We start from the raw sequence: 18830 nt of genomic DNA, 5'->3' as shown, positions 1-18830 counted from the left end.
CCAGTACAGTGGTACCCCCGATAAATTACCCCGTTTTGGAAACTAGATCCCTTAAAGAATTTATCTGGGGGTGTAGTGAGCATTTTGACCGCACAAGTGTTTTGCAAAAATGAGTAAACAATAGATGTTGCAGAATGAAAATTGCCGTTTTCCACAGATATGCCATTTCAGTGCCCAATGTGTTGTGCCCAGCTTGTACCACCGTAGACACACATTCCATAAATTGTTAAGCGGGTTCTCCAGAATACAGTATTACCCCATATGTGGTCATAAATTGCCGTTTGGGCACATTGCCAGGCTCAGTTGGACCACCATTTGGCTTTTGAAGCGCAGATTTTGCTTGGTGTTTTACTGGTATTTCAGCTTATAATGTGGAGGCATATGTAAGCTGGGCGGAGTACATCAGGGTATATGTAAACTGGGCGGAGAACATCAGGGTATATGTAAGCTGTGAGGAGTACATCAGGGTATATGTAAACTGGGCGGAGTACATCGGGGTATATGTAAGCTGGGCGGAGTACATCAGGGCATAATAGGATGATGTAATAATGGGGTGAATGAATAATCCATGGATTGGTGTGGTACGCTTTGAACCAATCTTTTATGCACAGGCCGGGTTTATTGGGTATTCTACAAAATATCTGCGCTCCAGTATTGCATAATCTTTGAGTTCTTCACTAGCCCTATAAGCAGCACAAGGCCCTAAACTTTCCTCATCTCCGCTGCATCTACAGGGTCCACCTGTGGGGTAGAGCAAATGACTATGTGGGGTATTTAGTGAAATTTTACTGGACGTAAAAAATTTGTCTGGGCCGTCATTTAGCATTTTTTTTGCATCATTGCGTTTTGAGAGTCAGAAGGTGGTATTTTTCAGTTGATGGAGCTGTGTGAGGGCTTGTTTTTTGTGGAACGAGCGGTCATTTTTTTTGTTTCCATTTTGGGGTACATGCGATTTTTTTTTTCATCACTATTTATTCCATTTTTTGGGAGATGAGGAAACAAAAAAACAGCAATGCTAGCACGCTTTTTTTTTTTTTTTTTTTACAGTCTTCTCCGTGCAGTATAAACAACATGTTAACTTTATTCTGCGGGTCGATACGATTACAGTGACACCAAATTGATATGGTTTTTTTAAGTTTCACTACGTTCCCACAATAAAAATACTCTTTTCTAAAAAAATCATGTTTTAGTGTCGCCATTTTCTGACAGCCATAACTTTTTTTTTCTTCTCGTTGATATCGCTGCGGGAGGGCTTGTTTTATGCGTGAGGAACTGTAGTTTATACTGGTATCATTTTGCTTCATTTGCAACTTTTTGATCACTTTTTATTAAATTTTTTTTGAGACAAGATGACCAAAAAATAAAATGCTGTCATTGTTTTTTATTAAAAAAATTTACGGTGTTCACCGTTCGATAAAAATAATGTGATATTTTTATATATCAGCCCGTTCCGAACGCGGCGATACCTATTATGTATTTGTTTTTTTTCATGTTTTCATTTTTTTCTAATAATAAAAGGAGTTGATCAGGGAAACAGGGCGATTGTTGTTTTTATTAGTTAAAACTTTTATTTATTTTTCGTTCACATTTTTTTTTACACTTAACTGGGGACTTGAAGATCTGGTCTTCTGATCCCCAATACAATACACAGCACTACTTATGTAGTTCAGTGTATTGTAACTGTCATTCATCATCTGACAGTTAGCGTATTAGGTCCTGCCTCGGGCAGGACCTAATAGGCTTCCGTACCTGGGCAACCAGGAAGCCTAGCAACGGCGGGGGGACCCGGGAGGGATACAGAGGGAGCTCCCTCCTTCTGTCAACCACTTCAATGCAGCGGACGCCATTGACAGCCGCAATGAAGGGGTTAAATGGCTGCGATCGGCGGTAACTGCCATCGCAGCGGGATGTCAGCTGTGTATGACAGCTGACAGCAGCTGAAGATAAAGCGCACACAGCTCCTGTGCTCTCTTTATCTACAGGGCGTGACTGTACGCCCGTGTGCGGGAACTCACTTTGAATTTGGACGTACAGTCACGCCCAAAAGCGGGAAGGGGTTAAAGGTTGTAGTTTCCAAAATGGGGGTAAATTCTTGTTTTTTTTTTTATTATTTGACCTCAGAGCCCTGCAATTGTGGGCTAATGCTGCGAAAACCACCAAAAAGGGCCTCAAATGAGCATGGTGCTCTTTCATTTCTAAACCCTGTCATATGTCCAGGCAAATGATAAATGCCTAGAGGGGTGGTTTTCAAAATGGGGTCACTTCTTGGGGTTTTCCACTGTACTCTAGTACCTAAGGGACCTCTGCAAATGTAACATGGCGACCGAACAGCAATCCAGCAAAGCCTGCGCTCTAAAAGCCAATGGCACTCCTTACCATTTAAGTTCTGCCATGTGCCCAAACAGCAGTTTAGGGCCACATATGGGGTAATGCCGTACTCGGGAGAAATTAAGTACCATATTCTGTGGTGTTTTTTTTTTCTTCTATTAACCCTTATGAAAACAAAAAATTTAAACAATAACTAAAACAACATATTTTTGGAAAAAAATAAGTTAGTTTTCACTGCCAAATTTAAATAAAATCTATGAAACACCTGTGGGGTCAAAATGCTTACTGCACCCCTAGATGAATGCGCTAAGGGGTGTAGTTTCCAAAATAGGGTCGCTTCTCAGGGGTTTCTATTGTACTGGTACCTCAGGGGATCTGCAAACGCGACATGGCCGACAAAACCCAATCAAGCAAAGTCTGCATGTCAAAAAGCACTACTGCCATTCTGAGCCCTGCCGTGGGTCCGCACAGCAGTTTATGACCACATATGGGGTATTGTCGTACTCGGGAGAAATTGGCTTACAAGTGTTGGGGTGCTTTTTCTCTTTTATTCCAATATATTCAGCAAAAAAACAGTGGGGTCAAAATGCCCACTATACCGTTAGATAAATTCCTTGATGGGTGTAGTTTCCCAAACGGGGTCAGTTTTGGGGGGTTTGTACGGTTTTGTTCCCTCAGGGGCTTTGCAAATGCGACATGACACCTAAAAACCATTAGAGCAAAATTTGAGCACCAAAAGTCAAATGGCGCTCCTTCCTTTCCAAGTATGTCCAAACTAGGATTGTCACGATACCAGAATTAGGACTTTGATACCGATACTTTGTGTAGTATTGCAATACCAGATATCAAAACGATACTTTGCCAACAACAATAATTTAAAAAAAAGTTCAATTTGCTGATGTGAGGCACATGGTGTGATTAATTTTGAACCTTCATGTGCCTCAAATTAATAGCAATTAACCCCATCATGTTCCTCACAGTCATAATGGACAACATTGGGTTAATGTGTGAAATACATGATGGGGTTAATTTCTATTAGAGTGGGGCACATGGAGGTTCAAAGTAATAACACACATGCCTCACATTAATAAGTGAAAGAAAGCAGTTTTTATTTTATAACAGCATAAACATAATAAATTACGTTATAAATTTGTTATTATGGCCGCGATGATACCAAATATCTGTATATTTTATGTATTGACTTATTTTAATATTTATTGTAAATAATTTGTATTTTTTTATTTAACATTAATTTATTTTTTTACTTTAATGCAGTCGCATATATCTATATGACAGTAAATTAGACTGTGTACTGATGGTACACAGGAAGTTTTTAGGACATACCCAAGTATGCCCCAACAACAGCAAATATGGTCAGACAGCCCTGGGGTCCTTCAATGGACCCTGGGCTGTCTGCCCATATATGGTATGTCCCTCGACCGCGTCACAGGGACTCCCCCCTTCATTTTCCCCTTGAATGCTGTGATCAGCTTTGCTCGCAAAATGTAAGGGAATAGCGGCGGAGATGAGAGGTTTCTCTGATCTCCGCCATTATAGCGGGGATGTGGCTGTGTAATACAGCCATTGCCCTGTTCTGGACAACAAGTTTGTGCGCATGGTGAGCATCAGGTGATGTGGCCAGCGCTGCACAAATGAGCGCCAGCACTGAAGACAGAGAACATGGGGGTGTACATCCAAGTCCATGAAAAAATAAAAGTTACAGCTGCTAAAAGGCAGAGAGGCAAAAACTGGAATAAGTAGCTGGTCATTAACTGCTTAACGACCGCACACCGTCTTTTGACGGCAGGCGCTTAGTCTGCAGTGACGTATTTTGGCATCGCTGTAGAAGAGGCTGATGAGCGCTCCTGTGAGCACTTATCTTCTAAGCAGGAGCTATAACTAACTGCTCCTGATCTTAGAGCAGCCTGCTGAATACAGCTGGGGGTCGGAAAAAACATTCGAACCCCAGTTGTTTAAGGCTGGATTCACACGAGCACGTTCAGTCCGTAAAGGACGGAACGTATTTCGGCCGCAAGCCCCGGACCGATCACATTGCAGGGAGCCGGGCTCCTAGCATCATAGTTATCTATGACGCTAGGACTCCCTGCCTCTCCGTGGAACTACTGTCTCGTACTGAAAACATGATTACAGTACGGGACAGTTGTCCCACAGCGAGGCAGTGACACTTAGAGTCATAGATAACTTTGATGCTAGGAGCCCGGCTCCTTACAGTGTGTTCGGTCCGGGACTTGCGGACAAAATACGTTCCGTCCTTTACGGACCGAACATGCTCGTGTGAATCCAGCCTTACACTTTGATCGTCGCGAACAGTGACCGCAGCATGATCAAAGTGAACTCCCCACTTTGATCTAGTCATCGGAAAGCCAGTGACGTGATCAAAGACCAGGGTATCCCTCTGCAGTCAGCCCTGGAGACCTACAAAGGCACACTATGTGCTGCCATAACAGAAGCCTGTGTCAAAGTGACATAGTATACTGTATTAGTCTACAGGAGTATGTGAATACATTATAAGTAAAAAATAAAGTTGTAAGTAAAGTTATCCCTTAACGTGGTTAAAAAAAAGTAACAAAAAAAACTAAAGAATATGTCCCAAAAAATGTGTTGTTATTTTGCATAAAATATATTTTATTGCCCCTACATTACATACAAACAAAAAAACCTACAGATATTAGGTATCTACACGACCGCAATAATCTGAAGAATTCATTTAACAGGTTATTTAGTGTGAAACGTGAACGGGATAAAAATAAACAAGAAAAACAATGCGGATAAATCGCTTTTTCCTATATTCACGCCGTAAAATGTAATTTTTTTCTACCCCCAAACTGTGAGAAAAAATATATTATTTCTCCCGCATAAAACAAGTCCTCGTACAGCCACATCAATGAAAAAAAATAATAATAATTATGGCTGCTGAAACAGAAACAGAGAGGCAAAAACAGAAAATTTAGCTGTTCATTAAGGCCTTTTCAGGACCGGTCATTAAGGTGTTAAGGCCTTTTCAGGCAGGCTCCTCTTTTTTGTGTTGCTTAGGCCTGATTCTCACGAACGTGTTAGGGTATGTTCATACGATTAACAAAATACGTCTGAAAATACGGAGCTGTTTTCAAGGGAAAACAGCTCCTGATTTTTAGGCGTTTTTGCAGCTTTTTTACGGCCGTTTTTGGAGCTGTTTTCAATAGTCTATGAGAAAATGGCTCCAAAAATGTGCCAAGAAGTCTCCTGCACTTCTTTTGACAGCGACGGGTAAAATGACAGCTCGTCTGCACAGAACATTCTAAGATCCATTGCAAGCAATGGGCAGATGTTTGCCGACGTATTGGAGCCGTCTTTTGAGGCGTAATTCGAGGCATAAAACGCCTCCATTACGTCTGAAAAGAGGTCGTGTGCACATACCCTTAAGGGTATGTGAACACGTAGTGACCAAAAACGTCTGAAAATACGGAGCTGTTTTCAAGGGAAAACAGCCCCTGATTTTCAGACGTTTTTTGAGCAACTCGCGTTTTTTGCGCCATTTTCGCAGCGTTTTTTACATCCGTTTTTGGAGATGTTTTCATTGGAGTCTGAGAAAACGGCTCCAAAAACGTCCAAAGAAGTGTCCTGCACTTCTTTGACGAGGCAGTCATTTTACGCGTCGTCGTTTGACAGCTGTCAAACGACGACGCGTAAATTATAGGTCGTCGGCACAGTACGTCGGCAAACCCATCCAAATGAATGGGCAGATGTTTGCCGACGTATTGGAGCCGTATTTTCAGACGTAAATCGAGGCATAATACGCCTCGTTTACGCCTGAAAATAGGTCGTGTGAACCCAGCCTAAACGTCCGTGGGACGGCCGTTGAAACAGTTGCCACCCCACGGACCTATGTAATTCAATGTGGCCGTTCACACAGCCGTTGTTTCAACGGACCGTGTGAAGGGCCCGGGGGAAAATAGGACATGTCCTATATTTTCACGCATCCTTACATAGACTCAACTATGGGTGATGCATGACATCGCGTCCCGCAGCGCTGAGAACGGAATCACCTCGGACGTGAAAAACTGCAGTTGTTCACGTCCGAGATGCGCAGTGTTTGTGTGAATCATTCCTTATGAAGAGGATCTAGATGTATTCTGTTCTTTGTACAATAAAAATCAATGGCACCAGGATGCAACAGGATAGACATCTAAAAAAAAGAACAATACATTTCAACAGGATACAAAAACGTGGTGTGAATGGAGCCTTTCACACGGCAGTATTCTGATCAGTATTTGGATGCCAAAGGTTATATTCACACGACAGTAAAAAACTGCCGTATGACGGACGTTTTTTTAACTGCCGTCACCCATCCGCTTTCAGAACAATGAAGTTCTATGGGTATGTTCACACGGCTGTTTTTTTACCGGGCTGTGAAAACTGGCTGTCAAAAAATAGAACATGTTCTATCTTTGGCCGTTTTCACGGCCCAACAACCCCCATATAAGTCAGTGGATCTGTTTTTAATGGATGTTTTGCAGAAAGCCATCCTTGTGACAGGCGTTAAAAACTGATCCTGGCCCTCAGAAGGGGACTCATTGGGCACAGCGCTACTTTAGCCCCTTTATGACGCAGCCTAGTTTAACCCCTTAGTGACAGCCTATTTTAGGCCTTAATGACCAAGCTATTTTTTAAGTTTTTTCATCGACTCATTCAAAGAGCTATAACTTTTTTATTTAGCGATAACTTTTTTGCTCAGGAGTGAAACAGCGCATTTGAGGCCTATTTCGGTGATTTTCACAGCATTGGCCCACAATATCAGAGGATCTGAGGTCAAATAGTAAAACAAACCCTCAAGTGACACCATTTTAAAAACTACACACCTTAAGGCCTTTTTTTAAGTGAGTATTTTGACCCAAAATGTGTTTTTTTACAAGAAAATAATGCTCAGTGGATTTTCCAGTGACATGCTATCTTAGTGCACAATATGTTGTGAACAGTTTGTGCCACTGAAGACAAATGCCTCAAACTGTTAAACAGGTTCTCCCGGGTATTGCGATGCCATATATGTGACGTAAACTGCTGTATGGGCACGCTGTAGGGGCTCAGAAGGGAGGTAGTGCCATTTGGCTTTTGGAGCGCAGATTTTGCTTGGTGGTAGTTTTATTTGGGGTTTCCCTGGTATTTCAGTTTATACTGTGGCAGCATATGTAATCTGTGCAGAGTACATCAGAGTATATGTAAACTGTGCGGAGTAGAACAGGGCATAATAGGAGGGTATAATAATGGGGTAAATAAATTATAATCCCATATTCTGTCACCATATTGTGAGAACTTTTTTTTTTTTTTTTACCACTAAGCAGTGTGGGGCCTTATTTTTTGTGGGACAATCTTTAGTTTTCATTGGTACTAATTTGGGGTACATGTGACTTTTTGATCAGATTTTATTTGATTTTTTTAAGAGGCGTGGTGACTAAAAAACAGCAATTCCGCTATTGTTCCTTATTCTTTTTATTTTTACAGCGTTCACTGTACACTATAAATGATATTCACTTTATTGTGCAGGTCGATACGTTTACGGCGATACCATATGTATTTAGTTTTTTCATGTTTTACGGCGTTTGCACAATAAAATACTTTTTAATAAAACTCATTTACTTTTTGTGTTGCCATATTCTAAGAACCATAACTTTTTTATTTGTCCATCAAGTAACAAAATACTTTTGTACTACGGGCCGTAACGCAGCGATACTAATATTTTGTTATTTTTTTTATTTCATAATAAGGGTATGTGCACACGCTTAACCAAAAACGTCTGAAAATACAAAGCTATTTTCAAGGGAAAACAGCTCCTGATTTTTAGGCGTTTTTTAATCAAACTCGCAATTTTCGCTGCATTTTTAAGGGCCGTTTTTGGAGCTGTTTTTCAATAGAGTCAATGAAAAACGGCTCCAAAAACGTCCCAGGAAGTGACATGCACTTCTTTTTCACGGGCGTCTTTTTATGTGCCGTTTTTGGAAACAGAAACAGAACAGAACGCCGTATTTGCCATTGAAATCAATAGGCAGATGTTTGGAGGCACTCTGCTTCAGTTTTTCAGGTATTTTTAGAGGTGTAAACGCCCCGAAATACACCTGAAAACACTCCATGTGAACATATCCTAAAGGACTTGATAAGGGAAAAAGGGAGATTTTTTATTTTATTACTTTATTTAAAACTTTTTTTTTTTTTTTTTATACTTTTTTTTTTTAACAACAATTTTTTTATTGATTTTACATGCAAGAAAAATAAAGCAAAAGACACATGCCAAATCTTTGTCAGCACGATATAACATAAAGTGTATACTGAATACCTGGATACATTGGATAGGGAAAAAAAAAAAAATCAAGAAATGTGAGTCAGCAGTACTCGTAAACAACAAAACAATGAAGCATTATGTCATTGAACAGTTTCAGTACTTATCGTCTCCAAGAGATCCGGAGGAAGGAGGGGGAAAAAGAAGATGAGAGTGAAGGAGCGGAACCAGAGTCTTTTGACAATCCAGGAAGAGGACAGACATCCATCCCGAAGAGACAGGATTAGCCATTATGGTAAAGGATCAATTTTTATACAGCTTTTTAACTTTTTTTTAGTCCTACTAGGGGACTTGAAGGCAGGAAGCCCTGATCACTATTCTAATACACTGCACTACATGCGTAGTGAAGTGTATTAGAGCTGTCAGTTACTCACTAACAGGAAGCATAGTGAGTCCTCGGCAGAACCGACCAGTCTTCCGTAGATGGAAGATCCGGAGGCCATTGTTAGGTCTCTGGTTGCCATAGCAACCATTGTCAGCCCGCGAATCCTTTAAATGTGGCCTTGCAACTATGGAGTCCCCAGCCAGAGCATCGCAAGCTCTCTCGCCCAGAACTCCTGTCTTGGGAAAGCCCTTGACGTCACTTGTCCGAATATGCAAAGTGACATTAGGGGCTTTAAGATGCGAAAATCCACGACCAATGTGTCGGCAGAGCTGTGGCCAGGGATTCCATTCCTAGAGAGGGGGGTGGCAATATCTACAGTGGGCACTGTTACACTATCTATAAGGGTACTATCTTCAGCAGCATTGCGACACTACCCACATGGGCACTGTGGTGTTTTCAGAGGGTTGGGACCAAAAAAACCCTGACGAATGAAATTCATCCGTTTATTTAATGGCCATGAAAAACAGATGGCAAACGGATGACAAATGGCCGTTAAAACAGTCACACGGCCTGGAAATGTATTACATTTTAGAGACACACTAAGGGTATGTTCACACGCTTAAGTAAAAACGTCTGTAGAATACAGAACTGTTTTTAAGAGAAAAACAGAATGTGATTTTCAGCCGTTTTTTAGGCATCGAGCATTTTTTGATACGTTTTTTATGGCCGTTTTTGGAGCGGTTTTTCTATTGACCCAATGAAAAACGCCCCAAGAAGTGACATGCACTTTTTCAAACGGCCATGCAAAAAAAAAAACGCCGTCGTAACGAAACGCAGTTTTTCCCATTGAAAACAATGGGCAGATGTTTGGGGGCGTTCAGCTTCCGCATTTTCAGCCGTTTTTTTGGGCATTTACAGCCGTGTGAACATACCCTAATGAAAAACGCCCATGAAAAACAGTTGATGTTTTTAACGGCCTTTTTTATTTTCATAGGCCTGTTAAAATAGCCAGTGTCAGAAGTTGGTCCAAAGCAGAGAAAAAGTGCAAATGCTTCCATTATACTTTTTCTCTGCGTAGGTTTCACTCCTAGTTTTGTCATACAAGTACTAAAACAAAATACTAGAATACTGCTCTGTGAAAGAGGCCTAAGGTCCCATGCACATGACCGTAATTTTCATCTGTAATTATGGAATCTGTAATTACGTATGAACAAGCGGATCCATTTATTTCTATTGGCCACGGACACCTTTCCGTATATTTACGGATGTGTGTTCAGGTCGTAGAAATGATCGAACATGTCCTATTCTTGTCCGCAATTGCGGCATGGATTCGCCAATAGAAGTCTATGGGCGCTTCCACAATTGTGGACGGCTACAGATGTGTATCATTAGCCATCGGATCCATATTTGTGGACAGAAGAAACCTTTACGGTCGTGCGTATGAGGTCTATCTATGTAAATACATTGTATTCAATATTTTATACTATTGCTGCAAATTTAGACAGGCCAGATAAATGTCTGACCGGTCTAAATTGACAGCAACAGTACAAGATAATGAATGCAATGTATTTATCCAGTTACCCAACCTTTTTCTGAAGGCTAGGTTCACGCCACGTTTTTGCCGAATCGTGATGGACATATCTGTCACTTGTATCTCGTGGGTACTGCCATTGTACCAACGAAATCCGCGCCAGGAGCACAGCCTAGCTCCTGCCGCAACTGCCGGATTTGGAGAGAACTCCAATATCGGCACTGTAACCCCTTAGATGCCGTGGTCAATAGCGACCGCGGCATTGAAGGTTTTTGACAGAGGGAGGGAGTTCCGTCTGTCACCCTCTGTCGGCACACCAGTGGCGCAGTCATGGGGTGCTGATGGGTTACTATAGCAGCTGGGGGAATAAGAAAGCCCCCCCGGTGTGCCATCAGTAGCTGCCCATTAGTTCATGCCAAAGGCATGACCTAATAGATTGCCTGTCAGTATTAAACTGACAGATAATAATGATTTGGTATACTAAGTATACCAAAGCATTGTATCGGCAATACCAAAAGATCGCGAAGAGAAGTCCCCTATTGGGACTAAAAGACAAAAAACAGTTAAATAAAGTGTAAAAGAAAATATATAAAGTACACATATATGGTAAAGCCGTGATCATTACGACTTGAACAATGAAGTTAACACAGTAATTATACTGCCGGGTGAACGGTACAACAAAAAACAATGGCAAAATTCCTTTTTTTCCCCCATTCCCCCGAAAAAAGTAAAAGAAAAGTTTACCAATAAGTCCCATATAACCCAAACTACCAATGAAAACTATACCTTGTTCTGCAAAAAACAAGCCCACAAATGGCTACATCGACAGAAAAATAAAAGTGACGGCTATTGGAATGCGGCAATGCAAAAACAAATAATTTTTTTCTATCTACCTCAATGACTAGGCCTGAAAAGGCCTTAATGACCAGCTAAATTTTTCCGTTTTTGCCTCTCTGTCTTTCAAGAGCCATAACTTTTTATTTTTTCATTGACGTGGCTGTATGAGGCCTTGTTTTATGCGGGAGAAAGAAAAAATCCTGCATGGTTCATTCACTGTGTAAATTATATAATTTATTTATTTTTACGGAGTGAACATAGGAAAAAGCGACTCTCTGCATTGTTTGTTTATTTTTTATTCTGTTCACATTCCACGCTAAATAACCTATTAAATTATATTTTCAGGTTATTACGGTTGTGTAGATCCTAATACGTGTAGATTTTTTTGGTTTATTTTAAAGCATGGGCAATAAAATATATTTTTTGCAAAATAATGAATTTTTATTTTTTTAATCCAGATGTGCAATTTCTTCCAGGCAGTCACGTGTGCAATAGCTTGGCAGTAGGCAAGAGATTCACACTGTACATGAGCATTACGGTCAATAGGAGCATTGCCAACATTAGCTTGGTGATTATCTAAAATAAGCACAGCTAAAATAAAATATCTTAAATGAAGTATGAAGGAGCAGGTTACAATTTTTCATACTGATATTCGCACATCGCAGATTTGGTGCAGGTTTTTGAGCTAAAGTCAGAAGTGGTTTCAAAAGGAATGGTGAATTTAAAGGAAGAATTTAGGCCTCATGCACACAGCCGTAGCCGCCTGCACGGTCCATGATTACGGCTCCAACGAGCTGCGGGGTGTCATTCGCAGGCCGTCCGCAATTCACGGGCCGTACACACATTGATTTCAATGAGCCCGAAACCCAAATCCGGACCGTATAATGACATGTCCTATTTTTTTTGCGGTCCGGACTACGAGCAATACACGTACCGTGGAAACCACGGTCGTGTGCATTGGCCCATAGGTTAAAATTGCCACTCCGCTATTTTGGATAGTAAACGGCCGCAAATGCATGGTCGTGTGATTGAGGCCGTATACTTCTTCCTCCTAAATACACTCCTGGCATTGGCTCAAAAATTGGCATCCAAACCTGCAACAAATACGCGATGTGTGAATTCAGCCTAACTGTACTGAAAAAGTTTGTTTTTTTTATAATGGAAGTCAAGATGCCTGCAGTATACTCTTTTTGTGTCTTCAGAAGTATATACATTGAACATTGAGATAGTAGATTATGTCACAATTTTATTTATAGACTGTGCTGCTTTATAAGGCCTCCTTCACAAATATCATTTTTCTGACAACTTAAAGAGGCTCTGTCACCAGATTTTGCAACCCCTATCTCCTATTGCAGCAGATCGGCGCTGCAATGTAGATAAGAGTAACGTTTTTTTTGTTGTTTTTTTTTAAAACAAGCATTTTTGGCCAAGTTATGACCATTTTTATATTTATGTAAATGAGGCTTTCTAAAGTACAACTGGGCGTGTTTAAAGTTAAAGTATAACTGGGCGTGTATTATGTGCGTACATCTGGGCGTTTTTACTTGTTTTACTAGCTGGGCGTTGTGAATAGAAGTGTATGATGCTGACGAATCAGCATCATCCACTTCTCTTCGTTACCACCCAGCTTCTGGCAGTGCACAGACACACAGCGTGTTCTCGAGAGATCACGCTGTGACGTCACTCACTTCCTGCCCCAGGTCCTGCATCATGTCGGACGAGCGAGGACACCTCGGCACCAGAGGCTACAGTTGATTCTGCAGCAGCATCAGCGTTTGCAGGTAAGTAGCTACATCGACTTACCTGCAAACGCCGATGCTGCTGCAGAATCAAATGTAGCCTCTGGTGCCGATGTGTCCTCGCTCGTCCGACACGATGCAGGACCTGGGGCAGGAAGTGACGTCACAGCGTGATCTCTCGAGAACACGCTGTGTGTCTGTGCACTGCCAGAAGCTGGGCGTTGTAAAGAGAAGTGGATGATGCTGATTCGTCAGCATCATTCACTTCTATTCACAACACCCAGCTAGTAAAAGAAGTAAAAACGCCCAGATGTACACACACAATACACGCCCAGTTGTACTTTAACCACGCCCAGTTGTACTTTAGAAAGCCTCATTTACATAAATATAAAAATGGTCATAACTTGGCCAAAAATGCTCGTTTTTTAAAAAGAAAAACGTTACTCTTATCTACATTGCAGCGTCGATCTGCTGCAATAGGAGATAGGGGTTGCAAAATCTGGTGACAGAGCCTCTTTAACTCCTTAACGCCGAAGGACGGATATATCCGTCCTCAGCAGCTGCTAGTTCGCGCAGGAGGACGGATATATCCGTCCTGTGATCGCGCGGGTACTGACAGTTTACCCACGCGATCAGCGGCAGGAGCACGGCTGTTCTACACAGCCTGGCTCCTGCTGCAACTGCCGGAATCGAAGCGCGCGCCGATTCCGGCAGTTTAACCCATTAAATGCCGCTGTCAATAGTGACAGCGGCATTTAATGTGTTTGACAGAGGGGGGAGCTCCCTCTGTCACCCGATCGGCGCCCCCGCAAACAAATCGCGGGTCGCCGTCGGGTTTCCATGACAGCCGGGGGTCTAACAAAGACCCCCAGGTCTGTCTTCAGCATCTGCCTGTTAGGCGATGCCAGAGGCATGACCTAACAGGTTGCCTGTCAGTTTTACACTGACAGGCAATAATGCTTTGGTATACGAAGTATACCAAAGCATTATATATGCGATCGGCACATCACATAGTGAAGTCCCCTGGTGGGACAAAAAAAAAAAAAATGTAAAACAGTTAAATAAAGTTTGTGAAAAAAATAAAAATAAAATTACAGTCAAAGTGAAATAAAGTGGCCCAAAAAGTGGTTTTATTTAGTAAAACGGTCAAAACAAATCACACATACACATATATGGTATCCCCGCGATCGTAACAACTTGACCAATAAAATGAACATATTAATTAAACCGCCGGATGAACGGCGTCCAAAGAAAACGCAAAAAACAACGACAAAATTCTCTCTTTTCTCCCATTCCCCCCATAAAAAATAAAATAAAAGTTAATCTATAAGTCCTATGTACCCCAAAATAGTACTAATGAAAACTACACATTGTCCCGCAAAAATCAAGCCCACGTACGGCCACATCTACGGAAAAATAAAAAAATGACGGCTCTTGGAACGCGGCGATGCAAAAACAAGTAATTTTTTTCTAAAAGGGTTTTTATTGTGCAAACGTAGAAAAAAACATATAAAACCTTTACATATTTGGTATCCCCGTAATCGTGCCGACCCATAGAATAAAGTTAGCATGTTATTTACGCTGCATAGTAAACGGCGTAAATTTATAACGTGAAAATCAATGCTGGAATAGCTGCTTATTTTCAATTTTCTCCTAAAATAAAGTTAATAAAAGTTAATCAATATGTTATAAGCATCTAAAAATGGTACAATTACAAAATACAACTCGTCCTGCAAAAAACAAGCCCTTATACGGCTATGTCGACGGAATAAAAAAAGAGTTACGACTTTTGGAATGCGACCGTGAAAAAACAAGAAATAATCCTTGGTCATTAATGTGCAAAATGGCCCGGTCATTAAGGGGTTAAACTGAAACATAAAATGTTTAAAAAAAGCCAGTGTTATTAAAGTGGAAAACATTTTTTTAAAGCGTTTTAAGGTTCTATTCACACACTTTTTTATGCCATTTTTAATGTCGTTTCTGTGAGCATTTTGCCGTGCATTTTTTAGGCTGGGTTCACACGACCTATTTTCAGACGTAAACGAGGCGTATAATGCCTCGTTTTACGTCTGAAAATAGGGCTCCAATACGTCGGCAAACATCTGCCCATTCATTTGAATGGGTTTGCCGACGTACTGTGCAGACAAACCTGTCATTTACGCGTCGTCAAAAGAAGTGCAGGACACTTCTTTCAGACGTAATTTGAGCCGTTCTTCATTGAACTCAATGAAGAGCAGCTCAAAATTTACGGCTGTCAGAGAAGCCTCGCAAAATACGAGGAGCTGCATTTACGTCTGAAACGAGGCAGCTGTTTTCTCCTGAAAACAGTCTGTCTTTTCAGACGTAAAAGCAAGCTAGCGTGTGCACATACCCTAAGGCTGGGTTCAAACGAGCACATTAACGTCCGTAATGGACGGACGTATTTCGGCCGGAAGTCCCGGACCGAACTCACTGCAGGGAGCCGGGCTCCTAGCATCATAGTTATGTACGATGCTAGGAGTCCCTGCCTCTCCGTGGAACTACTGTCCCGTACTGAAAACATGATTACAGTACGGGACAGTTGTCCTGCAGCGAGGCAGGGACTCCTAGCATCGTACATATCTATGATGCTAGGAGCCCGGCTCCCTGCACTGAGTTCGGTCCGGGACTCCCGGCCGAAATACGTCCGTCCATTACGGACGTTAATGTGCTCATGTGAACCCAGCCTAAGTGCTGCCAGGTTAAAGTCTATAGTAAAATATTAAATGCGCTACACACACTGTGCTTTGGGAATAAGGGCTTGTTCACACGGCTTATTTTCGGCTGTTTTTCAGGCCGTAGACGGCAGAAAAATTGGAAGCAGAACGCCTCCAAACATCTGCCCATTGATTTCAATGGGAAAAACGGCGTTCTGTTCTGACAGCACTTTTTTTTGCGCAGCCGTTTTGAAAAACTGCCACATAAAAAAACGCCCACGAAAAAGAAGTGCATGTCAGTTCTTGAGCCGTTTTTCATTGCCTCAAAAACTGCCTTAAAAAACGCAAGTTTGCTTAAAAAACGGCTGAAAATCAGGAGCCGTTTTCCCTTGAAAACAGCTCTGTATTTTCAGACGTTTTTGATTTTGTGTGTGCACATACCCTAACGCCTGAAAAAACGCCATACACAAAGCATGTTGTGTTTAGTAAAAAAAAACAAAAACAATGACCACAAAATTGCCTCAACGCCACAAAACAAAACGCAGTCGTGAGTAGTGCATTTGATATTTTGCTACAGACGGTAACATCCGCTTGAACTTAAAACTGCATTAAAAAAAGGCTGCAAAGAAGCCATTAAAAACGCCACAAGAAAAACGCACAAAAATGCAGCAAAACGCTGTGTGTGAACGTGCTTTTTTCTGGTGTTTTTTTAAGTCGTTTTAGAGAAGCCTATGGAAAAAAAACGACTGAAAAAAACGCATGCTGCGTTTGGAGAAAAAAAAAACCACAACTGAGCACAAAATTGCCTTAAGAACAACACTTTCATATTGCCTCAGTAAAAAAATAAAAAGACGCATCATTTCCAGAAATCGCTTTGTAGCGACACGGCCCATTATTACATTAGAGCACTAGAAATCAGGTTCAATATCCATTTACCTCTAGAGCCGTAATTCAAGGTGGACGACTGCGAATTCTTCGGCTTCTGCCTCTTTACTGTCATCATTACTTGCTCTTTAACACGCTGGTCGCCGCTAGCCCCGCTCCTCAGGCAATTATCGGAAGGGACGGCTAAGGAAGATTCATTTTGCCACAGAAAGACTTCTGATGCCAGGGCAGTTTTCAGAGGGGAAGATGAGGACAACATGGTAAGCGATGTGCGTATATGTAGAGTTGGAATACAGGGCAATGTGAACAAATTCCTGGTTAAATGGACGAACGCAAAAGTCACACACAGCTCAACAGATGTGTCTCTCTGACAACTTCCTTGCCAGTGAAGTCTGTACAGGTCTAGCTCTGTTAGGGCGTACCAGCGTTTGTGTGACACTCCTTGATATTTCCAACCACTCCTTAGTTGTGTCTTAAAATCTGCTTGTGACCAATCAGTTTAGTCACGAGAGTTTGGGTAGAACGCAGCACGTGTGGAAGAACATGTTCAGGGATTCCGGTGCCGAGCTCAAGTCTATACAGTGCAGAGGTTGACATTCACCAACTTCTCAGTGTCCAATGTGTATGAGTAGGAAAGCGGGAACGACACGGACATGTTTCTGGACTACAGTCCGACTCTAGCACAAAGACAAGACGTACAGATGTGTATCGTCTCCGTACACGTTTAGTATGCGTCATGTGGGTGTAAGCAACTATTACACATACATAGTCACAGTGTCACATTAGCTTGTTATGCTTGCTGTGTTCTACACACCCAGATCAGATGCAGGCGACACACTTTATAGGGAACCCACACCTTCAACATCAGACACAATACACACTTCAGACCTGTTCCCCAACTTTATGTAAGGGACTGTTCACGTCAAGTTTTCCTTCCGTTTAGTCTTTCCGTTCATCTTTTTTGTGAGATGAACAGAAAGATAATCGGAAAGTATTGTTTCCGTCTGCATTACCATTGATTTCAGTGGTATTTGTTTTTTCATTTAATTTGGTTTCCGTTTGCATCCTTTTCATTGGTTTCATTTTTTGCTGTGATATTTTTTTTGTAAAAAAAAAAAATGGAAACCTAGCAGAATGGACGCAAACTGGAGCCAACTGAAAGAAAATACCATTGAAATTAATGGTATTGCAAACGGAAACGATAATTTCCGTTTTTCTTTCTGTTCATCTGTTCTTCTGATGGAACAGATGAACGGAAAGACCAAACGGAAGGCAAACGTGAACAGGCCCTAACAATGCTGGCAGACGTTTTGGATATTGCTTTCTCACTGTAGCTATTCACTAAATCTGATTAAGCGCCAAAAAGGAAATAGCCAGACTTTAGGAATGAGTATCTAAATCATTGAACCTGCAAATGAATCTGACTAAAATAAAATGTATCCGTACATATACTGTAGGTTCCCCAGTTATCAGTTTTTGAGCGTTCCCGGTGTCCTACATGTGCAACATTATGGTTGACTGGGTAGGTGTGGACAAGCTCTCGGTACAGTCCCACGTGTGGTGGATCCCCATGGCTTCTAAAATTATACAGTTCACTTTCTTCCTATGTTAATCTCTGACAGAACAGGTGATACTGGGATAGAAAGTGAAATGACAATGTTGTGCCTGCAGTCGCTGACCGCCTACACATCCTACTTATCGGCAGCCGTGACCACAGAACACTTTCTTCATGCCGGTGTCTTCCTCCCCAGAGACGCAGGCACACGCCACTGCAGCTCCGCACCGTTTCCTGCGGGGTGCGCGCGCGCTGGCCCTTTAAGGCCAGGTACGAGGTTTGCAAAGTCCCCTGGCCAATCCCTATACACCCTGGACTTTAAAAAGGGCTCTGCCCTTCCTCTCCTTGCCTGAACATTGTTGTGTCTGTCCAAGTTGGTCATTGCAAATGGTCCCACTGTATCCAGTGTTCCCATTTCCTGTATCCCATATCCAATAATTGTGTTTGTTCCAGTGCGAAATCTAGTGTCGGAGTGTCTATTGTCTTCAGTATAATCTGTGCCAAATGTCATCTGTGCCAAGTGTCTGCTACACCACGTGTTGCTACGCCACATGTCTGGACGCCAAGTGTCTGCCACGCCGAATGTTTGCCGGATCTTCTACCCATGTCCTAAAGACTACGTTG

At 41.8% G+C, this 18830-nt stretch overlaps 1 protein-coding gene across 1 annotated transcript in view; it reads right to left on the bottom strand.

Annotated features, from left to right (window-relative positions):
- Window positions 1-17078, bottom strand: part of PKP1 (plakophilin 1) — a 443197-nt gene extending 426119 nt beyond the window's left edge. Inside the window, exon 1 of the mRNA XM_075850634.1 lies at window positions 16703-17078. Coding sequence (XP_075706749.1) covers window positions 16703-16910 — 208 coding nt within the window. The 5' untranslated portion in view covers window positions 16911-17078. The remainder of the gene's footprint in view (window positions 1-16702) is intronic.
- Window positions 17079-18830: the final 1752 nt, after the last annotated feature.

Source organism: Rhinoderma darwinii, chromosome 2 (genome assembly GCF_050947455.1).
Source record: "Rhinoderma darwinii isolate aRhiDar2 chromosome 2, aRhiDar2.hap1, whole genome shotgun sequence".
In the NCBI taxonomy this organism is placed as follows: Eukaryota; Metazoa; Chordata; class Amphibia; order Anura; family Rhinodermatidae; genus Rhinoderma; species Rhinoderma darwinii.
The sequence above is the reverse complement of the archived record's forward strand: the minus strand, read 5'-3'. Positions and strand labels throughout refer to the sequence as shown.